This window comes from Rhipicephalus sanguineus, chromosome 1 (genome assembly GCF_013339695.2).
Source record: "Rhipicephalus sanguineus isolate Rsan-2018 chromosome 1, BIME_Rsan_1.4, whole genome shotgun sequence".
In the NCBI taxonomy this organism is placed as follows: Eukaryota; Metazoa; Arthropoda; class Arachnida; order Ixodida; family Ixodidae; genus Rhipicephalus; species Rhipicephalus sanguineus.
In genome coordinates, this window is record NC_051176.1 from 135955030 (window position 1) to 135979744 (window position 24715).

Consider the following 24715-nt stretch of genomic DNA (forward strand, 5'->3'; position numbering starts at 1 on the left):
TACCGGTCTGGCGGCCGCAGCCAATGGCAGCGCGGGAGACGTGTGACGTCACGCCACTGGTGGCACCCATGCCGCTGGTTCATTCCTCACCGCTGCGATGGCCCCGATCGCCCTGGCGTTTGCGGATATCGCCGTTGGCGTTCATGAAAAAGATTGGATAAACTTTGTTTCTGATATGAAATAATTCATGATTGAATAAAATGATGCCTGAAATGTGCTATTTCTGCAAGGCGACGCCCGTTTCGGAACCACTAGCGAGATATCGAGCCGCGATGGAAGATCATTTCGCAGGTAAACAGCGGCATCGGGCGAACGGCCGTCTCGGCGAGCCGGCTCGCTTCTCTCCCACCTTTGCTATTCACATCGAGACCGTCGCCGCGCAGGGCATCACTGAAAGGGAGCTTGCTGAACTGCTTGCCGCCTCTTTCGCGCCTCCTTCCCCTCCTAGAGCGGGGAGCGCTGGCGGAGTCACTACAAACGCCGCACCCCCGCTCCCTCCCGTGGATCCCATCACCTCAGCTGACATTCGCTCTCTATGCAAGGAGGACTTCTCCCTCTACGAACTGGAACGGGTCCTCAGAAAGCGCAAGCGCAGCGCCCCTGGAGTGGACAAAATCACTCATCAGCTGTTGAGTAACCTGGATGCCTCCCAGCGCCCACTCTTGTTGGATGCATTCAACAGAGTTTTCTCCAGTGCTGTCCTCCCGGAAGAATGGCGTTCCGCGATTGTGATCCCTGTCCTCAAACAAGGCAAACCGCCGCGTTCGGTGACGTCATACAGGCCCATCTCCCTCACTTCTGTGGCGGGCAAAACTATGGAGGAGATGGTTCTTTGCCGGCTACAGTGGATCGCGGAGGTGCGCAACGCTTTCCCACCAGAGCAGTGTGGATTCCGGCCACATCGCGCGACCATCGACTGCATTGCTGCAGTCGTGAGCACCCTCGAGCAAGCCCTTCACGATGGAGAAATGGCCATCCTACTCCTCCTTGACATAAAGTCAGCGTTCGACTCGCTCCCTCACTCGTCTATCCTCAGTGCCGTGCGCGCGCTAGGTGTTGATGAGGGCAAACTCTTGAACTACGTTCAGGCGTTCCTCACTGACCGAACGTTTACTGTGCGCGTGGGCGGGGCGACAAGTGCGCCGCGATCTGTCAGCTGTGGCGTCCCACAGGGCAGCGTCCTCAGCCCGTTTTTGTTTAATCTGGTACTCGCGCCGCTCGTCAAGTGCCTACCAGAAACGGCTGTGTTCCCTGTTCGCGCAGTGGTGTACGCTGATGACGTCGCATTGTATGTGCGTGGACCGACCCGAAAGTGCTCGGTGGTGCGCGCTTGCATGCAGGAGGCCCTCCAATGTGTGGCCGCCTTCGTGAGAAACATCGGCCTCACGATCTCGGCGCCGAAAACCGAGGCCCTAGTCGTCCACCCCCGTGCTGAAGCCCGACGACGTCTTCCGTGCCTTCAGCTGGATGGTGCACCAATAGTTTGGAGTAGCACCGTCCGCTACCTCGGCCTGACGATAGACAATCGCCTCCGATGGTTCCCGGCGGTGCGACGTGTACGCCAGACGACGCGTCGCGTGGAATCGCCAGCTACTCGCAGGCGGCAACGGCTGCCCCGCTGCCTTCGCCTGCACCATCTACGAGGCGATGGCTCTGTCTCCCATCCACTACGCACTGCCGATCTGCAAACTCCAGGCGCCACAGTGGCGACTGATCGACCAGGACCACCGCCGAGTCATCCGCATGTGTCACGGAATGCCTCGTGGCTCTCGTGTGGCCGAGACCCCCGCGGAGGCTCGTGCGTGGCCTGCGTCGCTCACGGCGGACCTGCGCGCATTGTGCCACTTGCAGCGTCTCCACCGAGCGCCTGATGCAGGTCCACTCCTCTCGCGGTTACGTGCTGTGCCAAACTCACGTGTCGGCCAACTTATCGACGTGTACGACGGTGTTGTGGCTGGCGATCCCGAACGCCTTTCGCGCTGGCCACCTCCTCACCGTCGAGTGCCCCTTCGAGTGAACTTGCACCTGCCGGGCATTCGATCCAAACGCCACACCCCCCTCAGTGCCATTGCTCAGGAGGACGCAAGTGTTCACCGATGGGTCCGTCCTGCAGGATCGCTCAGCCGCGGCCGCCTGCATAGCGCCTCAGCTCAGCTCGGAACGACAGTGCCGCTTGCGATACTGTGCATCCTCAACAACAGCTGAGCTAGTCGGGCTCCTGCTGGCTGCAGACCTCCTGCGCAATTCGCCGGCCGTCTCTAGCGCAGCAATCTTCTGCGACTCGAAACCTGCCCTGCGCCAGCTCGCGAGGGAGGAACGAGGCCCCCTTCTTGCTCAGCGCGCCGCTCTCAGCCTGCTGGCCCTCCAGGAACGAGGCTGTGACGTGGTCCTTCAGTGGCTCCCTTCACACGTCGGCATCGCGGGCAAAGAGGCTGCAGACGAGCTCGCAAAACGAGCACACTCCGCCGAGACTTCGCTGACAGATTACGCCAGCTCGTTCGACTCAGCACGCAACAACCTTCGCCGAGAGCTGGTGCGCGAGCATCCGGACGCACGGGTCGCCGCCGGACACCCCCCTCCTGCCATCCCAGCCACTGGTTTCACTCGCCGCGAGCGCGCGCTTCTTCTTGCCCTGAGGACCGGTTCAGTGTGGCCCGCGGAACGCAGGCATCGTCTTCGCGGCGCCGCTGCACCGAACTGCACCGATTGCGGCGCGATCGAAACCCTGTGCCACCTATTGCTTGACTGCCCTTCTCTCAACACTGCGCGGAAGCGGCTCGTCATGAAGTACCGACTCGTCGGACTGCCGTGTGCGACCCTATAGGACTTGCTCCATCCCACCGGCCACGTGCACCGTCGCCGATCAGCCCTTGCGGCCCTACTCGCTTTTCTCGAGGATGCCGGCCTAGTCGAACGAATTTTCTAGCCGCCTACCACGGTGACTCGGACGCCCGTTCTCCTGCCCCCCCCCCCCACTTTTTTGTTTTGTTTTTTTTCCTTTTTTTGTTTTTAACTCATACCTTTCTTTTTCTTCTTTTACCATCTCTTTTCACTCTCACTGTCCCTTCAATCCCCAGTCCCCCGTGAGTGTATCGGTTGAGGTGTCCTCACTTGAGAGACAGTTATCGTGCACTCTACACCCAATTTTCATTTTCATTTCCTTCTTCCTTTTAAGAATAACCCCCCCCCCCCAATTGCGCATGTAAACACGTCATGAAAGAGTACACGTTTTTACCGTATTGACAAGAATAAGCCCTTGACGATGAGCCCGCGCTTGATTGCGAGCGGCGTCCGCCCAGCTAGCCCTACGCTCGGAGTCGTGAGTGAATATGGGCTGTTGCGATGTTTGTCGCTCGCGAAGACTTAGCTTTGTTGGAAATGTTCTTAGATGACAAAGCATGACTGTGTAAGGTTGTTTGTTTTGTACTTAAAGGGGTCATGAAGCACCCCTTGGGCTTGTTGAAAAAACGCATCCTGCGGAAATCTGACACGGCTATGAACTGCTCAGCCAAATATTGCAGTCGTGCGCGCCGCGTAAAGGCTACAAGCGGAACGCGAAGTTGCTGTTTTCTCAGGAGCCCTCTTTTCAAACAGAGGGCTCGTTGACGTCGTGTAGTGTTTCCTGTGTTGGCGCCGGATGCGGCCGGTGAACTCGAGATACAGCATACAGCCAATACATCCAGCGCCTCCCTGACCTTGCCAATCATATCTGATTTCGTGCGAAGCACGTGCGTTGGAAACGCAGCGGCCGTGCCGAGTTACGTCAGTCGCCTCATGCTGCCTCGTTCGCCTCGCACCGTTTTTGTTTAAAGTATACAAGTTCGTATTGTAGACGTGCCTTTGTTTCTGTTTACTCGTGAATACGCAAAACTGTCACGCAAACAACGCCCGCGACGTCTACAAACTCAACGTGCGAAGGAAGTTTTCACCTTTGATCGCGTTCTCTCCCTGCTCACGCTGCTGACTTATCCCCCCTACAGTTCTCTCTCCCATGCGCGTCGAGCGGTGTCCGTCTCTTTTGCGCCCGCTCCTTGCGTGGTCTCTGGTTTCGTTGAGAATTCGGTCCCGCGATCGTCTTGGCGTGCTTCAACGTTTCGGCAGTGCCGATCAGGCCGTGCTGCGTGGGATGTACACCTCGACCGACGTCAAAGGCATTCAGAGAGGACCGTGCAGTTATGATGGCACGTGTGAGTGCAAAGTGTGTCAGTGCGATGTGAGTGTGAGTGCATCAGATTGCTCGCGTACAGCCGCCAGCCAGGGGAACCAGGCGTGCCACATCAAGTTACCTGGTGCTCCTACTGCGGGCACTGCCCCGTGAACCATGCACGACTGCGTGAGTTTATTTCGATGCTCCCAATCTTGTGTTGTGCTGTTATAAACAAAGCACCGCTCCTAACGAGTCTCTATAGATCTGTGAAACGCGCATTGGAAGAGCCTCTTGCTCGGACCTTTTCTTCGAAATGCATGAAGGTCGCAAATTGTCAGAAAGCGAAACACTGTTGCTCACTATTATGTGGTTCGCGAATGACGAACGATATCAAGCAGCATCTGCAATTGTGCACCTGAAGCGGATCTATCTCTCATATATTGCTCAAAAACGGAATCAGTATTGTACTTGCATGACTATCGTAAAACGTTCGTAAACAACGTAACTATTTATCTGCGTTTAAGTACTGCAACAGATAAAACTTAGATATTTGTTTCTGATAAATTACAATTAAGTCTATAGCTAACTCATTCCATTGAAGAATTTTCTTTCGCACGATAATTTTGTCACAATTATGCAGCAATTTTCGGCGCAGCATATGAAAAAAAAAAGCTATTCTAGTCTCACCAGACAACAAATACATATGTTTGTCAAGACCACGTTTAAAGGAGATATTCAGGGTAATTTTACGCCCAATTATGCTGTATGCAAACACAAAATACTTTTGAATACAAGGAATGTTTTTCTGCAAAAGAGCTTTAATTTCAATGAAAGAAAGACAATATTCAATAAGCAGGTGGTTGCACCACTCTCAGACGTGTGCATTGACAGCCGAAATGACCTGCAAAGTTGTGATATTAGTCTATATACAACAGCACCATTCACTGCATGCATCTGTGTACACAAAGTGGGCCCTTTGAGTCTGCTAAAGTACCCTGACATTGACTTTTAATGTAATTTGTATCATTCACTCAACGAAAGATTATATGTCAAATTTCAGTATTAGAACATCCATGTAGATTGAAGTTTGCTTCCTTGGGGCTGCAAAGAATATTGATAATTAGCCTATGTGTAGCCACCTTACATGATGACTGGGAACTGCTGTGTATCCTAGTGTGGACATGGCCTTTAGTTTTTTCAATGTGGACTCTGTCGCTACGTCCACCTTTTTTGTAGCAGAGTTCCTTTTCTGCCATTGAATAGGGTCCAATCAATTCCTTTGTTTAAAATAGTTTAAGATAGTTCAAGTACATCTGTATGCACAAAGGCGTACACACATAAGCAATCATGTAAGTCAATGTAGGCAATCCATTCGGGCCTTTTTGATTGTCCTGTGGTTCTTCCATTTCCTAACAGAAACAGTTACCAGGTATTTCCAGGTTTTCCCTGTGAGCGTGACACTACAGCACTCAAGTTTAGTGCAAAAGGACATGCCCAAGAAACATGCCATCTGTCACCACCTATGATATGTCATCACTGAGAGGTGGCTTCAGCCTACTATTGAAGCAAGCCAAGGCTCTGCTTTCCATAACTTGCGGTCTCAGTACACTCATTTGGCTGCTGTTTTTACCCATTTTCATGGAACAGATATATGATATGAACATTGCGTGCGAGACACAAAGAAACGCTTGCTTATACACTTGTGAGATCTGACATTGTATCTGTGGCTGCCTTGAATGCATTAGCAAAATTTCAAGCAGTGGCACGTATAGCTGTCTATCGGGGTTGCTGAAACTGCTTTATTTTTTGTGGCATAAACCACGCCCATAAAAATCTCAATTTATGCGCGGTTTTGCATATAAAGCTTGTAATATTTTAGTGCTGGCATTCATCCATCCACTACATTTGAATTGTTAGCTTTTTGTATAAAGATGTGCTGTGCAGAACATAAAACATATATTAGTTTTTATTACTTTTTTCCAGTATCTTGCAGATGTCCATGGGTTGCCAGGGCCCATGATTGTTTGGAGCTCGGCAACAAAGCTTATTTTTTGTGCTGAGGACGAGCGTGTTACCCTGAAAGATGATTGCAGGCTTGAGAAGGCACTTTTCTGGTGTTTGACCGTACATAACATAAAGGATGTTACCTACCCGTCTGCTTTCGCCCAAACATTGGGACTAATTCAAAGTTTACTCCACAAGGAAGAGAGTTTTCCACGTTGCTGGGCAAGGAGTAATCTGCTGAAGATTCTCGACAAGCTCAACGACAACGCCTAACTTATGTTCTTTTTTGTGCAGTTTTATTTTGTTTGTGTGTTTTTTGTTACATTCTTAGGCTGGGTAGATAAGGCTGCTGACTAGCTGAATTTTCACAAACTTTAGAGACATTTAAGTTCGTTTTATGTCCATGCACTTTTCAATGCTCTTTCTTTTGAGAATACCTGAGTAGCAGGTACACTAGCATTGGAATCTGTGACAGACATCATGTGCAATAATAACTGTATGTGTGTGTGTGTATGTGTGTGTGTGTGTGTTCATATACCGGGTGTCCCAGCTATCTTTAGCCAAGGGTTAAAAAATACAATATTAGAGGCAGGCGAGTGAAATCAGTTGCAAATCGCTGACAGCCACCTTGCGCGCTACAGACAATTTTTTGTCTTGTAATTAACTAATTTGTTAATTAGGACGATTTAACTAAATTGCTAAATATGGACATTAGGCAAGAAATGCTGCTTGCAGTTCGAGAGCGCCTTCAGAAACCCCAACTGCATTATTTCCGATAAAGAAAGTCTCACGTATACCATTTTTTCCAAGCTTCAAAGAAAGCCCGCGAAATACAAAAAGAACCACGTGACTAGTGCGCTCGCGCGCCGCGAGAATGCTGCCCTCAGCCGAGGTTTGAAGGAACGAAATCACCTGCGGCCGGGACTCGCCGGCTCCGTTGCAGCGGTAGGCCTATAAGTGGGCGGTGGTTTCTTGGCCCGTTGCCAGCCAGCTGCGCGCGTGACGGTGCAAGTTGTAGCGAGCGCGGGCCAAGAAACCACCTTTAACTTATCGGCCTACCGCTGCAACGGAGACGCCGAGTCGCGGCCGCAGCTGATTTCGTTCGCTCAAACCACGGCTGAGGGCAGCATCCTCACGGCGCGCGAGCGTGCTAGTCACGTGGTTCTTTTTGTATTTCGCGGGCTTTCTTTGAAGCTTGGAAAAAATGGTATACGTGAGACTTTCTTTATCGGAAATAATGCAATTGGGGTTTCTGAAGGCGCTCTCGAACTTTGCAAGCAGCATTTCTTGCCTAATGTTCATATTTAGCAATTTAGTTAAATCGTCCTAATTAACAAATTAGTTAATTACAACACAAAAAATTGTCTGTAGTGCGCAAGGTGGCTGTCAGCAATTTGCAAGTCATTTCACTCGCCTGCCTCTAATATTCTATTTTTTAACACTTGGCTAAAGATAGCTGGGACACCCTGTATACATATTCATTGTTCATTTGGTAGTTTTCCTCGAAGTATAACATACACAGTCATCATATTATTTCTGATGCATGCACTATGAAAAGTCCTATTTATTAGGGCATTATATTAGCATATCACTTGTCGTTCATGCACAGCTGATACCTATCCTTTAAAATTTTATTAGCCACTACCTACAGAAAAGCTGCGTCCTCAAACTCCAGGCCTACTAATATAGAGGGTATCTAGTTTAGTCATACATTTGTGATAAATCATAGTACCTACGTGCACTACACAGCTCATGATATAGAATAGAATTTTTTTCACTGTGTATTGTACTCATATATTGCAAATTAAGTGCCAGAAACAGGCAAGAAGCACACCTCAAGCCCTTCGTCTGTTTCCAAGGCTACATATATGACATCGATCAAGGCCCACTTACTTTCAATACTTCTTTGTTACTCTAGTCAATTCTGTGTTATCTTATTGTGTTTAAAGGGGCCCTGCAACACTTTTCGAGCATGCTCAAAAAGCGCTGCCGATCGGTAGTCGAGGCTCCCGAGAACACGCGAGCCAAATATTACAGCGATGCGCACGGCCTGGAATTTACAATAAATTCTCAAAATCAGCTGAAAATCGCTCCCTCTTCTCTCGACAAATGATGTATTAGTCCGCAAAATATGACGCGATTGTCGGCAGTTCCACCATTGGCTGATGTTATAATTACGATAACACCCTCATTATTACTTTCGTTGTTAATTTTGAGTTCAATAAGTAGATAATATGTATGTTTATATTCTGTTATCGCGTTAAAAACACCGAACAAACATTAATATTAGCACTTCCGGTCTCACCGACAGCTCGTCTGCTCGTAGTTGCGTGGTTCCGTTTTCTTCGCCATGCGCAGTGCCGAAAACGTGAATATTTCTGTGCTTTTGACCATCGCCGGTTGCCGTTGAGAGTGGCAGCCGTTCGAGTGTTGCCTCGTCAGCTGAGAACTGCATCGTCGGCACGTTCTCACGACCGACCGAGGCACGGGCGCAGCGTGTCTCCGATAACAATGCTGGCGTCCGGTAATGGCGGCGCTTCGGGTTCGTCTGCCAGTGCCGTCTTACGAGGCGGTGTATCGGAGTATGGGCCGAAACCGATCTCAGCTGTCATTCGTTCCAAACGAGCGCGCAGGTTTGCTTCCATGGTTGGCAGAGCGATGAAAACACTACGGCGTTCGAGGTGCACACCCAACATTACCAAACCGACGCGCAGTTTTCAAGCACGCGCGATACACAGTGCGATCGACTCCGCTCGACGAGGACGACGCAAGCCGACCGGAAGTGGCGGCACAGACCACGTGGTTGCGCCCAGACGTCAGAGAGAAAAAAATGAAGAAAAAAACTCCGCCGGCGCTCTTGGGCGGAGCCTCGCTCCTCTGCGCTGCCTCCCTCAACTCGCTGCCTAGCTTTCCGCGCGCTCGCGGCGTTGAGTTGAGGGAGAAGGCTGCGGAACGTGATCTCTATAATTTGGTAACACCACTTAGACTTGACGGATTCGAAAAATTTTTGCGGCATACGACTCGTAAAGAGTCATACGTCAATAATGAGACTATTCCAATATAACTAAGAAAGGTGTTGCAGGGCCCCTTTAAGTAAAGTTATTATAATTGAAGGAATTTAGGTAGCTTCTGCCATTTATGTGGTGCAATTTTCTATCTATGTATTGGCCTGCACTCTGCAATAAAGTAGAGTTTTTTCTACGTATAGGCGTGCTGAAACTCAAGTTAGGTCATTATCAATTCTAGTCAGATGAGAAGGCCTGAAACCCCTAAAGCATAGAAAAACAACAATCGTTCTGTTCAATTATTTGATCACCTCTTTCGCAGTTGTTTTTTTTACCTTGTTTCTGTAAAAGTGTAAGATTCACTTATTAGTTTACAAATGCTCTATTGGTGCATACATTGTTGCTCAGTTTTGTTTGTAATTGAAAATAAAATATGTCACTTTACAAAAGTGTGCACTGTGTGTTCAGGATTACTGACTGTGCAAATAGAGGTAAGTCATGCTGTTTGGAAAAAAGACTAGTTAAGTTATGCAAAATATTTATAGCTATTACTGTCTAGAGAAGGACACAGGTGACTTGTGAGATCACAGGGCCAGTGATAAGATGCATGATTAAAGCATTGCAGAATGCATCAATCCATGCATGCAGATGATGGTACCGAGAGTCGCATAGCAATTGTGGCCATTACTGATGGAGAAACTGGTTAGGAATTTCACGTGAAGAGTTTTGAATGCATAAACTATATGTCAGATTGATACATCCATTACAATGCTGCATTACTGAACTTGTAAGGCTGTTCATAAAGAAAATTTTTACTGATAACCGATAGGCCACTGACTGCTTTTGGGACACAACTGCAAGGAAAGTGCACATGTTCAAGGCCAAATTGAATTGCTAGAAAATAACAAGTGGACTGCCCCCTTATTTGTTTTGAAAGGACAAGTTCATGAGATTCAGTTAGCTTAACCTAATCCAATAACAGCTTTGAAAACTACTTCAGAGAAACTACTGCCGAGATCCTTTAGGGGGCCATTATGTTCACAGGTGCTGAAGTGGAATACGTGGAGGTTGAGAATTGAGCAATAAGGAATATGGCATATATTTTAGGGTGATTTTATTATTACATTGATTATTTAGTTGACACAATGCCCTATTACTCCAACAATAGAGCATATAGGTGAAGAACCCTTACGATGCATCCTATTTTATATGTATTGACGCGTGTGCTCTGCAGGCGAGAAAGACAATGGGGACATCAGTGAACGTCAACATCTAGTGGGTCTTCGGGATTCTGCCGAAAACATCATGTTTGTCATTCATGGTGAATCGGCAGTGCAACCACACACGGACATAGAAAAGAAGGCACACAACAGAGTGCTGTGTTTCGTGTACCTTTCCTCTGTCCGTGTGTGCTTGTGCTGCTGGTTCATCATGAAGGACAACCAACTAGCCCAAGTTTCTGTCTTATTAGACATGTTTGTGCCTGCCATTTTTTGTGTCAACAAGCTGTCCTACTCTTGTAGAACTTTTCACTGTCTTGTGTTTGCGTTGTACCGTGACAATGTTCTCTATATTTTCTCTTATAGCTCTGCATCTCATTGTTCTGCTGAGTGTGCAGCTGCGCAGCAACATAACATGTTCTTTCATTCACTTAATGCACTAAATACTGGCACGGGTACTCGAAGAAATGGCACAAAATGTAACAACAATTAGCGTTGCCAGATGAAACACCTAAATGCCACAGTCCTACAGTAATGGGTGAAGGAAAGAGCTTGGAGCACAGAATGGAAATAAGGGACCCATGCATACATAATTAAGTGCCAGGCTGGCACAGTGATGGATTTGGACACAATGCCTAACTTACTACAAAGATATGTCTCAACACTGCAAGGGAACGGTCATGTTTTGAAATGATGCCAGATAAAGAACAAATACATTTCAGGTCTCAACATTTAGTGAAGGACAAGTCTAGTACTATATACAAATACGCTTCACGTGGCACGATGTCTGACAGATGGTGTGCCGCGGTAACTGCCATGGAAGGGGGCTGCATGTAAAGGATAATATCGAAGAATTGATCGCTGGGCAAGTTGGTAATTCATGACTACAAAGAACTGCGCGAAATAAACTGGCACAAGGAAGACGCTTGTCCGTGCGTCTCCTTGTGCCAGTTTATTTCGCGCAGTTCTTCGTAAAAAAGAATAATAGCTGCACATTTAGACGTGTATGTCTGCATGCTTATGTGAGCGCTATATGAGCTGCTAATTCTGAAAAAAAAGCTGCAACACTTGCGTTTGAACTACTACAGAATGTTATTGTGTATAGCTAGTGTTGGTACTGGCAATAAATCTTGAATTCTCAAGCACAGTTTGTATTAGCTGCTGTACCAGCCAAAGCTAAGGATGTTGCACGACAGCTTATATTTAAATAAAGGTGCACGTAAAGCTACATGGTATGGAACAGTGGCGTAGCCCTATTGAAAAAATCCATATGTAAGGAGTCCGCAGATACGGACTTATTGGAATATGGAATGCCATATCACCGTATCATACGGATATCCGTATCTTACGGATTTCCGTATGATACGGTGATATGGCATTCCATATTCCAATAAGTCCGTATCTGCGGACTCCGTACATATGGATTTTTTCAATAGGGGTAGCCAAGGGGGTGGGGGGTGGGGGCGTTCAACTCACCCCCCCCCCGAAAATTTTCAATTTTGCTTGCATATATATACACACAGACATGCAAACGCATGCACAAACATGCATAAAGCATGGATGACTCCCCACCCCCCCCCCCCCCGCCCTGAAAAAAATTTCTGGCTACGCCCCTGGTATCGAACATGAGGGAGGTTGACTGGGACACGTAAAGCTCAACATTTATGGGTGTGCTATTAGTGTGAAAGCGTGCTTTTTATCTGCAGCTGTTATTTGCAATTATGACTCCTACTGAGTATAACAATTGTTCCTCTATATCTACTATTTAGTATTATACGTTTGCATGTCGTGTCCCATGATCCGAATCAAGCAGGATGCTACTGACTGCACATTTTTAAGACAGGTGAACATTTATTCCTAGAAGTCAAGATTACTGCCCGAGTTCAGTCACTTCTAGCTTTTTGCTAGTTTATACGTTAAAGCGTCGTTAAGCTCAAAGCATACTTGACTGGATGACGTGGAGTGAAGTAATACTGGCCCTTGTCGCTCCGATCACATTTCGTAGCCAAGGAAAGAATCACTTTCACTCGTCGACAATGGGTGGAATACGAAAACAACCTTCAACCTGCCATGTTCCCCAACACAGGGCCTCCACCAGATCGCTCTTAGGCGCTGATATGCGGTCAACTGAGGCATGTTATAGAGCTTAACGTTCATGAACCTTCAAGGTGCAAAACAAGTGCATATTTAATTTGGAGTTGTTATTTAGCTTTAACAGCGCCTATTAAATATTAGAATGCTTCAAGTTAATCTTTGCATTATTCAGTATAAATGTTCACATGATCCTTCTGAATCCTTCAGGCCACTTCTGACTTTTGAAGAAATGGCATGGTTTTATCCTTGAAAGCTGGATAATATTGTGACTTCATTCGATTTCAAGCATCGCTAGCTTCTTTTGATGCGACGCTTGGCAGGAAACATATGTTCTAACGGGTGATGCAAGCGATTTCATGCGTGCTCTTTCCGCGCCAGTCATGCACTACGTTTCATCGTTTGTGGAAGCCAAAGGGAGCATCACTTCCAACTGTCAACAACGAACGAACCACGAGAACGAACAACCTCAGACCCGCCGTCCTCCCCAGCATGACAATTCCACGGCATCGCTCGTCGGCGCCGTCAGCCTCGAGCTCGGGAGACTGCATTCTTTTTCTGCGAAGGCTCGTTGTTCTTTCGACTCAACAACAACGTTTCTTCATCGTCTATGCTATACTCGGGAGAGAAATGAGCGCGCCCGTTCTGAAAGCTGGTCCGTCGCCTCGTACACGCTGCACTACACCAAACCCATCTGTTGCGCGAATAAGCGATTATGTGTTTTAATCCGATTCTCTGAGATGAACCTCTACATAATACTGTCCGCATAAACGCACGGACATCAACGTGATGCTCGCGAAGGACGTGGGAGACTGTACTTCCCCAAGTAGAGATGAGATCAGCTGACTTCCACCGCCTGTACTGCGTCAAACATCGCAGAAAACTTTTGTTTGGCGGCTGGTTGCACAACAGGGCACGTTTTGCTGCTGTATGATGCCGGCAAATGGAAATGCACTCGGAAACGCATCGTTCATTGTTCACCTCTGTTATAGCGTTGTAGCCGATCGCAAAATCGTCTAAGATAACGTGAAGTGCATATATAAAGCCGCGGAAGTCCACCCAGATCGTGTGGTGCGGTGGCGTAGTGGTTACAGTGTCTGCTTGTCACGCGGTTGGCCTGGGTTCAAATCCCCGTGGTGGAGTGTGTGTGTGTGTTGCTATGGTTTGTGACTCTCTGTGCAGTGTTATTGTGATGTGTAAATGCATATTCATGAGTTGGAAGGCTGAAAGGAACAAAAGAAAAAAAAAAGAGGAACACTGCACGATCAACTACAATATAGAAGAATTTCTTTTTTTTTTTCTAAAAATTTGCGAAAAGTACCGCATATATTTCGACCGCATATTGAGCCGTATATAAGCCGGACAGATTTGACCTGAAATACCGCTTAAATAAATCGACGGTATGCGTTACTTTAAGCGGTCACTTTTAAACGGCCTTCTGGCAACGAGATGGCCTCGCATATGGAATAGCCGCATAAACTTAGGCCGCATAAGAAAGAGCCGCTTAGCCAGAGGCCGTATAAAGAAGGGCCGCATGAAAGAGCCGTATAAGTAGGCCGCTTAGAGAGCCATTTATAAGCGTCGAAAATTTGACCTACTTCCGCCTTATATGCGTTGTTTTAAGCGGTCGTTGCTAAGAGTGTATGAATTTCCGCTATCCTGCGGCAAGACGTATTTCGGCCATACGGGAAGGTGCGTGAATGAGCGTGCGCGGGAACACAACCTTTCTCTAAATAGTAAAGATGGGGCACATTTGCCGACCCATTGCAGTTCACATAAGTGTGAGCCATGCATGAATAAGATTCGTGTCCTGGGTAAAAGCAGGCACACCTCGGCTCGAGAATTGTTGTAGGCATTCCATATAAAAGCATGATGTTCTTTTTGTATCAATGGCACTTCATTGTCTCTCTCCCAGGCAGAAAGAAAATTCCTAGGTAAGAAGTTGTGATTTGGTGGTATGCGCTAGAAGTTTGCTTAGCTTGCTGCGCATGTCTGTGCCTATATATTTCAATGCACAAAATGATGAATAAACAGTCAAAAGTTTGCTCTCCCCTTGAACACTTACCTCTTTATTTCTTTGCGCAAAAACAGCCATACTTCTCTGGCTTATCCATGAAGCGTGCAGTTAAGTGTGCTTCACGACGCGCACCTGAGATTTAGTAGAGAACACCGATTTCCGCCTCCAAGCCTCATAAACAATAGAGAGGGCACGATGATGAGCACCATACATCTGCGTACATGTGCGTATGTGAGCTTGCACGGCATATGCGTGTGCATGTTCATGCGTACATGTGTCTATGTGTGTACCTATGTGTGTTCCCGCGCACCGAGAAATTCTGGACATTGCCCCTTCAGTAATATGTCGTGCTTCACGGCAATACACCAGAGTGCGTAGGACTTCTGCGTACGCGCACAATGCGAAACGTGGCGTTATTACGTATGCAAGGCCGGCCTTCAAGCGGCTTGCGTACCCAAGCTCTTGCGTTCCTTCGTGCTCTCCTTGGGGGCGGCTGGCGAACACAAGAAATCGGAGAGAGCACAAAAGAACACAAGAACGCAGAGACCAAACGGCTAGGGGTACCTGGCACTAAAACTAAACACTTATACTTCCAAAAGAGCCCGCAATGCGAAGCGCCTACACAAACCTGCACGAGCAGACAAAATGTGCACGCACATAATCACTTCCTTAGCTTCTCTTCCAGTTCTCAAAATTTTGCGCGTACATACAAAACCAAAATGACGCGCGCTCTGCCATTACAATTCCAACGCTAACTCTTATAAATCGCTTCACATTTTGACTTTGCCACCATTCATTTCAATTTGCCAACTGCGGGGATAATATTGAACTATAACCTTCTGGAGTTTGACTTTACTGCTCGTACATAACAAATACATTGGTGTAACTCCGTGTCGCAATTGCGACCAAGCTCCGTTATCTTACACGTTCTTCGTAGACAGTACTCTCTCATCGTAGTTACTTGAAACTTCTAGAAACTCGGCGGATATTTTAAGATACAAATTTTCGAAAAGTCCACACATTCAGTTAGGATGGTGTATAGCTGTGAAGCTCCGAAAAATGCTGTAGGGCAAATGTTCGAAATTTCTAAACATATGCTGACGCTGTGCCGCCATATAATAACCGCCGCAATTTTCGTCTGCAAGTCACCTCTCTAGGCTGAGCAGCCTCGAAACATAAAGCTGAGTTAAAAATCAACATTGAATAGTAGCTGATACTTTTCCTCAGCATTAGATACGGCCCGAAACGATCGCTGATGTCTCCATTCATGTTCTACTGACATCGTGGTGCGCATGTAGCAAGCAGGAGCTCGGATCGAAGCAAGGGTTCCGACACATGACTACACGTAAACAAGCTTAATGAGGGCACCAGCAGTACTGGACATAATAATTAAAGCAGTACGACGTACATGCTAAGCAGTCCTACAGTGCCGTGTACCACCGTGCACCCATAGCACTAAAAATCAACCTATGACCTATAATAAGGAAAGACAGCCGCTGGTCAGTTAGAGCAATGAAATGGATATTAAGTGATGGGAAACGCAACCGAGGGCAGCATAGAATTAGATGGAGTGGCGGAATTATTTAGTTTTCAGGGGTAAATGGAATCAGCTAGCACGAGATACCTTAAATTGGAGAACAGTGGGAGACGCCTTCGCCATGCTTTGAATAAAGAATAGGCTGAGGTTGTTGTTGATGATGATGACGATACTTCAATGCATCACCCACCCAAACATCCAGCGACTGTGACGAAAATCATGATTATGTGGAGCGGGATGTATGCTGTATACTGTCTTAAAAGCCTTGATTATCTTTGAACTCTAACAACCGATATCAAAATGCAAAGAGTGCTCGTTGGCCGAGCTATCAAAAACGTCTGCTGCGCATGTGGGTCATCGCCAGGACGCAATTTCCTTTATTATCTGCTATCAGATAAACGCATAAATGTAGCCCGCCTCGGTCGGTATATATAACATACCGCTGGCTTATGTAATTCCCGTTGCATCGACAATTTTGTGGCGCAGTATTTCGCACTGTGCAGTGACCTGCTTCCACCGCTTTTCAGTTCAGGCCTCACTTTGGCGTTCGGTATTACGTGGCTTCCCGCGAAGCCGTGTTGCTGAGTCGGTTCCCGTCAAGCCAATTTCAGCTGAGCTGTCGAAGTGCCCTTTTCGTCCTTCAATGGCGGAGCAGCGCGTTGCGGTGGCGACGAGAGCATTGGAAGAAGACGGTGCTGAACCGCCGAGTTGCGGAGACGGTCAACATCCCGGTGACCAGGACAACAAGGTCGATGAAGGGACATCCTCGGATGAAATAAGCGATGTGGCATCGCTTGGAACGACATCGCTACCGTCATATACGACAACGCTACCGCGTGATACGCCACCACTACCGCCAGATACGCCACCGCCCCCGTACTGTGAGGAGGTGCTCACTGACAGCTCTGCCGCGCCGCGCACTGAACAGGAAGCGACCCATCACATCGGTGGAATTCGCCTGTTTCAGCGAGATTGGCCCACCGAGCTTCAAGGCGAACGTATACCCGATGTGGGCGCACAGTCGTCGAGGAGGCTGTGGCTCTCAAGAATTCGGGGCGGATGGTCTCAGCGGTGCTCTCTCTTCTGAAAGCAGCTGCGACGTGACTGCTCATGGCTGTGCGTTCTTATATGCGTGGTAATATTGGCGGTGACGTACTTGACGGTCTTGTTTTACCTCTTCGGAAACTTTAGACATCGAAGATGTGGCTGTATGCGACGCGCGGAGTTAGACTATATTTTTGCTGTTCGACTCGAGTGTAGCTTGTTTCGTAGGCAGGCGAGAGAACTGTGAAACGGCGGGACTTGTATTAAAAGTCAAATTGGACGTGACCGACCGGGGACAATTTTTGTCGCTCGTACCCAGACGGAGTACCTGCGATGACAGGCTTGTTCCATTTAACGCCCAGATGTAAAATTGTTTCGCAGGCGCCGAGTCTAGATCGTGGCAGTGGACGTCCTTGGCACCAACATACCAATCATACGTAGACGTTAATTTGCTTAGTCACATTTGTCGAAGCGCCCGCTGTCACGGGGCAAGTTTTTTTTTTCTACATGGGAGCCTTCTAGGCTCTGTTATTCGATATGTCGGAGTGGCTTTTCGTCTCGTTGTACCTCATTTTACCCTTGTGTGTGGAGAATGTCAAGAGAGCGGGAAGGGTAATAATCTTTAATGGAATTCCCAGAGATGTTAGCCTGGTTTATCGCCTGGCTTGCGGCACTAATAAACTGTACGAAACGCCATCATACGGTTGCTTCAATGCAATTGCTGCGCATGCTGTTGTGTGCTTTCTACAAGTGGGACTGTTTTTTTATTACGAGATTTGTGGCACACCCGCGTTTACAGCAAGCATTTGTGAGCTCGACCGCACATATGGCATGTTGGCGCGCGCATGTGGTAACCACGGGTTTTGTGATTTAATAGTGCATCGCTTGCAATGCGAACACTGATGCTGAGCATGTGATAAGAGCGTGTTCTCGTAGTTCACAGCAAAAGGTGAAACAGATAAGCTGCCATTATTCAGCGGCTCATACGTTAAATAAACAGTAAAGGAAGTGCTTCATTCGCGTTGCCACTATTTGGGCCTGTTCATCAGCGACAATCTGTAGCGCAAATAACAGCCACGAAAGATCTTTTGTGTGCGCGTTGTTTGCGCTACAAATTGTAGCTTCATCAGGAGCATACGTTAGGTGAGGATACGTATTTGCGGGGGACGCAATATTAGAACGGAAATTAAATCTTATCCGACTTAAAAAATGTTGACGTCATATTTGTTGTGAATGTATCGACATGTTTTTTTTGTTTGTTTGTTAAGGGGTTAGTTGGTGGGTGGGAGGGGCGGGGCAAGCAGACGCTATAGGCTTGTGATTAGTATACGATACTATTCAATATATATCCGCGTTTCGGCGCGACTATGCGATGGTCTAAGCATCGAAAATTTACAACTGCACATGATGGATGCAGCGAATGCCAGCCGTGCAGTTCTCAGTGTCGCCTTCTTGAACAAAATTAAGTTTCGAAATTGCGGGAAGAAGTGTTCATTGTTTGGGGTGGGACGCATCGCCCAAAGGACGTTGTGTCCGTCAGTCACCAGTTTCAGTCATTATGCTCCTCTTTTTCTTTCTGACGCACATTTTCAAGCGAAGCTTGTATTGAGTGACCTGTGTAGCTGGTGTATTAGTGAGAACTAACAGACAATACTGCCAAGGAAAGTATAGGGGGTGTTATTTCTAGTAATTAAGATATCAATGTGAATAAAGTAAAGTGGATGAAAAGATAACTTGCCGCCGGCAGGGACCGAACCTGCGACCTTCGAATAACGCGTCCGATGCTCTACCACTGAGCTACGGCGGCGGTCATCCTCTCGTCCACTTTATGGGGCACATATGTACATTAAGACCTAGAAGTGTTAGTCGGCGCCGATCGCAGCCACGGCGGCGAATGTGGAACACTATTTGTCTGCCTGTTGGCGTCACGTAGCACGCGATCTTTTTAAGAGCCGGCAGCTGGTCAAAATCCCTCGCATACTACCTGAAGGCACCAAGTCTGCTGTGTCTAACAAAAAAAAAACGAGCCCTTAAATGTCACCTTATTTCCTTCATTCATAGCGAGAGTCTCGTTCTGGCAGACTTGCTGCCTTCAGGTAGTATGCGAGGGATTATTGGCCAGCTGCCGGCTCGTAAAAAGATCACGTGCTACGTGACGCCAACAGGCAGACAAAGAGTGTTCCACACTCGCCGCCATGGCTGCGATCGGCGCTGACTAACACTCCTAGGTTTTAATGTACATATATACCCCATAAAGTGGACGAGAGGATGGCCGCCGCCGTAGCTCAGTGGTAGAGCATCGGACGCGTTGTCGTTCACGTTCGTTAAGAAATGAAAGACTGATGCGTCCGTTTGGGAACAAAAATAACTGTTTAATTAGAGCACGAAAAAACGCGGCGCGAATACACAATGAGTTGAATGCTTCTTCTCGGCACGGAGGGCGATTTGCGACTGGCCCGTCACCGCGTCGTCTTCGTCTTCCCTTCTCTCCCGGTGGTCACAGCGCTGTGCGGTGCCCTCGTTCTCTTCACCCGCAGCTGCCCGGCGGTGTCAGGTTACAGCCAGGGGGGCGCGTTCCGAGCTCGCCCGAGAGGCCGTAAAATGGACCTTTTTCTCCGGGCTGGGGACCGTATACAAACATTCTGCCCTCTTCTGCCTCTTCTCGGAATTTCGTTTTCAACACATCCCCCCCCCCCCTCCCGAAATGACGCCGTCATTTGCCTTTAGCTATACAGCTCAACCGGGTGCAGTAGTTGAACGGGTCGTCAAAGCACTGTTCCTCCGGGCATTCGTACATGGCACGACCTAATCTTGCCGTCGCGGCCAGGAAATGATGATTCAACGGCTCCCATTTCCACATCTGCCTTGGCAGCATCGCTTCACTCAGCAGTACCAAGTCGCCAGCTTTCAGCTCCCTTGACGTTTTTCCTTTTAGCTGATAGCTCCGTAGCTCTTTCAAGTATTCATTTGTCCATCTTTTCCAGAACTGGTTCAGCAGTTTACTTCGATTGGACAAAATCTCTTGAAGGTGGGAAGAGGAAAGGGTTGCGATCTCCTGGCGTTGTAGATTAAGCAGCGACGTCAGCCGTCTTCCCGTCAAAAATAGGGCTGGACAAAGCGGTTCTGGCTCGTTGGGTTCGGTATAGACGTGTGTGAGGGGGCGCGAATTTAACATGGCCTCCACTTCACTTAGCGTTGTGCTGAGCTCTTCAAATCCGAGACTGCTCGTTCCCAGCGTTTTCATCAGAGCCTGTTTAGTGAGTCCAACCAAGCGCTCATAAAATCCGCCCCACCACGGCGCGCGCTCCACAATGAACTTCCATTGTATGCGAGAGTTGGCGACGAAGTTCTTAACCTCTTCGTTTCTGATACCTGTCCAGAGTGTGGCCAGATCCCTACTTGTCTTCTTGAACGTGAGTGCGTTGTCACTATAAATGGTGCGCGGTAGTCCTCGTCGAGATATGAAGCAGCGGAAGGCAAGCAAAAATGAAGCAGCCGACATGTCACTCACCAACTCGAGGTGTATTGCCCGGGTGACACCACATGTGAAGAGAGCAATGTACGACTTCGTCGTCATTGCCCCCTTGACGAGAAGAGGGCCAGCAAAGTCGACACCGGTCACTTCGAAAGGAGAAGCCTGGGTGATGCGATCGCTTGGAAGAGGGGCGGTCACTTGGCTCGCTGGCCTTGAATGGAAACGTTGGCACGTTACGCGCGCCTTTAAGGCTCTCTTTACCAGCTGCCTCGCCCCGATCACCCAAAACCGCTCCCTCAGTTGCGTCAGTGTGTCCCGTATTCCTCCGTGCAACACCTGTCGGTGACACTGCAAGACGAGAAGCTCGGCCAGGGTGCTCTTCTTAGGTAATACAGCGGGATGCTTCTCGTTGTAGTCGAGTTGGCTACGCTGCAGCCTTCCGTCAACTCTTAAAATTCCATCACTGTCAATCATCAGTGAAACATTTCTCAAGGGTGAGTCAGGTGAATTCGCGTTCCGTTGGCGACACACGCAACTTTTCTTGGAAACCCCTCTCTCTGTTCACGAAGTATCCAATATTGTTCCGCTTTATTGAGCTCGTCCGATGTGAGGGATCCCGATTCTCGGCTTTGGCGTTTCGTTCTTGCGATGAACCGAAAAATCCACGCTGTCACTCTGATCAGCTTTGAGAGTATACCGTATTGTTTCAGGTCGATTATGGCCGAACCAGCAGGTGGCGATGTCGTAGCCGGCAATGCACTGGTTCCCTTTCGTAGCTCTAGCTCCACTTCGTTAAATGTCGCCTCTGGAATCAATCGAGGCCAGTCCATATCTCCCTGGCAAATCCATGGCGCTCCGTTCCACCAGAGCTCGTTTGTCGCCAGATTCGCAGCTGGTATTCCGCGTGTCAGTAGATCCGCAGGGTTTTCTTTTCCGGGGCAATGTCTCCATGCGAACCCGTCCGTGAGATGCTGAATTTCACTGACGCGGTTGCGCACGAACTGCTGCCAGCGGTCGGCATTTCCCAGGATCCAATGGAGCGCGATTGTTGAATCCGTCCACAGGCAGATGGGCTGCTCTTCAAGGGTATCCAAAATATAGCGACATAATCGAGCCGCAAGCAGGCATGCCATTAGTTCCAATCTCGCCAGGGTAATTTCCTTGACTGGCGCAACCCTTCATTTGCTCATCAGAATGGTCGAACTTGTCCCGTTGTCCCCCTTCAGAGTGAGGTAGGCGACCGCCCCGTATGCCACTGGACTTGTATCGGCAAAAATGTGAAGGCAGGTCGTCATCCCTCCGTTCGTTTGTGACCCGTAATACCGGGGTACTTGAACATCGTGCAGATGAAGGATTCCGTCTAGCCACTCTCTCCAGGCTGCCGCGATGTCGTCAGGTAGAGTGTCGTCCCAGTCGATATTTCTGCGCCACAGCTGTTGAAAGAGGACTTTGGCGCGTACGATAAAGGGAGACAGCCACCCCAGTGGGTCATATACCCGCGCCGTTGTTTGCAGCATAGACCTTTTTGTGGGGTTTTCGACATCCTGAATGCGATCCGTGCACGGAGAGAACGTTAAGCGGTCAGCACATGGATCCCACGTCAGTCCCAAAACCTTCAGCACTCCCGACAAATAGCCGAGATGTATGGAGCCACGGGAGTCTCTCTGGAATTGCTGGCGTAGCGTTTCGCTGTTAGATGACCATTTGTGCAGTTTCATTTGGGCGGCTTCAAATATTTCGGTTGCCTCGTTGTACAGCCTCAATGCTGCTTCTTCGCTTTCAGCTCCCGTTAGCAAGTCGTCCACGTAAAGACTGTTCTTGAGCCGACTTGCGGTTCGAGGGTATTGCTCTTGGCATTTCCTCAAGTGGTGTTGGAGCGTTGCGGAGAGCAGAAATGGGCTAGCCGTCGTTCCGAAAGGAACCCGAGTCATGCGCCTAGTTGCAATCGGCGGGAGTGGGTCGCCATGTTTAGTTGTTGCCTGAAACCACAAAAACCGCAATGCAGCTCGGTCCGCAGGTCTCACACCAACCTGCAAAAACGCTTGTTCGATGTCAGCAACCAGCGCCGCTCGGTGTCGGCGAAAGTTCAGGAGTAAACCGACTAAATCTGCTGTCAAGTTCGGTCCACTCTCCAAGTTGTCGTTGAGTGACTTTGCTGAGTTCCCGTGTGAAGAGGCATCGAAAACCACTCGAAGCTTGTGGGAGTCGCGTATCATCGCCTGGTGTGGCATATAATAGAGAGTGTCGGCTTCACTGATGCTGTCATCGACGAGTTCCGCTATCCCCAGTTGATCGTAGTGTCTGATCACTGAGTCGTAATCTTGACACAAGTCTGGATAGTTTTGAAGGCGCCTTGTCAAGTGATGTAGACGCTTCATGGGGATCTCCTTATTGTGGTGCAGCGATGTTACGGGCTTCCAAGGAAGGGCCACCTCGTAACGACCATCCACTCGCTTGATGGTTTCTTCGAAAAATTCCAGGGTAGGATTTGGTTCTTCCGTTTTCTCGATGTCATTTACTCCAATAGATTCCAGTGTCCAGAATTTGGTAAGTACGTCAGCCGCATTTCTTTCTATGACAGACGTTCGAAGCGCCACTGTTTGTGTGCACTGGGACGATTCGTTGCTCCCCTCCACAGGCCCCTGAATAGTCCAACCGACCACCGTTTCAACAGCCCTCAGTTTTCCTTCAAGCCTAGTGGTGCGGCCAGTTGTGAGCTACCAAAAGTGACCCGACCCGATGAGCAGCTCGATAGAGTTAGGGTCACCGTCGTTGTTGAAGTCGGCAACTTCGTAGCCGAGTGCAGCAAGGCGGTCGGTCCACATTTTCGGTGGTGAAGGGAGAATTCGGTCACAAATAATGTCTGTCTCCAGAACATCTATCTCGAATTCCCGTTGATCTCTCGTTTTTATTTTGACAGACACTCTGTTGAACAGCCTTTCTTTTTGATGACCTCCGAAGAATCCAACTGTCAGCCTTTCGCTGCCGATGAGTTTGCATCCTAATCTCTTTGACGTAGCCGATGTGATGTACGAGCGTTGGCTGCCGCCGTCGAACAATATTCGCACCCGAGCTCTGGAGGTCTCTCCGCAACACCAAGCTTTCGCAGTTTGCAGCAAAACTGTCTTCTTTGTGGCGGTTCCGCTGCCTGTGACGGTAGCCTCCAGAGTAATGTGCGCGTTTGCGACGGGGTCGTTCGGTTGTCGTGCGTTCGTTTTTGCATACGTTGGGTCACACATCGTGCTGGCGTGCCTTTTTTCGCACTTCGCGCATCGTATGTTAGATCGGCATTCTCGAGCCGGATGGCCTCTCTTCGTGCACCTGAAGCACCTCCCATTAGATTGTAAAAGTGTCTTCTTTTCTGCTATCGTTCTCTTTTCGCCACAGTTCTGTGTTGTGTGGCTGCTAGCGTCACAAAAGAAGCAATTTTCCTGAGTGGCATTTTGGTGCAGCATTGCAGCAGATGGAGCATGCTTTTCTTTTCTTGCTTGCAATGAGGGGCCTTCTTTGGGACTGTATTTCGGCGATTGCTTTACGTCCATGCTTTGTAGGGCAGCCAGGTTTTCACGGCTTTCAACTTCCACTCGGAGAAAGGACAAGAGCTTCGAGAAGGTGTTTACAGTACCTCTGTCTCCTTCCTCCGTCGTCAGCGATGAGCCGTCTGAGGTAGCCTGCTGATCGTCAGTTGGGCCGCCTGTCTCCACTACGCACTTACGGCTGAAGTCCAACAGGATCTCTTTCGGCATCGCTCGTTGCACGATGGGCAGCAGCATGGAGCTGAAGCTGTCGAGCTTCCGGCCGAGAGTCTCGAGTCCCCTGATACGCGCTGACACAGTGTCGTAGAGACGCCGAAGTCCGCGCACATCGTCCGAAGCGCGCACACGTGTAACGTCGATGAGCTTCTTCATGTGCTCCTGGATTAGAAGCTCTTCGTTTCCGAAGCGTTTTCTCAGAAGCTGCTTCGCGTCGTTGTAGCACCGGGACTTTGGGGGTAGGCCGGTAAGCACCGCAGCTGCATCACCTGTGAGAGATGCCCTCAGGTAGTGGAACTTATCCAGTGTGGAAAGTTGATCGTTGTTGTGCACCACCTGTTCGAACAACTCCCAGAAAGGCTGCCACTCATGCCGTCGCCCACTGAACTTGACCAGCTCAAGCCTTGGCAATTTCGCGTTCAT

The 24715-nt window shown here is 48.7% G+C and overlaps 1 protein-coding gene across 1 annotated transcript; it reads right to left on the reverse strand.

The window, feature by feature from the left end:
* Positions 1-14921: 14921 nt before the first annotated feature.
* Positions 14922-24715, reverse strand: LOC119379345 (uncharacterized). Its single transcript, XM_037648638.2, has 2 exons — positions 24166-24715; positions 14922-14977 (listed from the first exon to the last, which is right to left on the reverse strand). The coding sequence occupies exons 1-2, from the start codon at positions 24713-24715 to the stop codon at positions 14922-14924; spliced, it is 606 nt and encodes a 201-aa protein (XP_037504566.2).

Coding starts and splice junctions, on each gene's coding strand:
- LOC119379345 (XM_037648638.2), bottom strand. CDS start 24,715: ATGAACGCGAAATTGCCAAGGCTTGAGCTGGTCAAGTTCAGTGGGCGA. Junction 14,978..24,165: donor GACGGAGGAAGGAGACAGAG/GTACTGTAAACA, acceptor TGTGTTCGCCAG/CCGCCCCCAAGGAGAGCACG.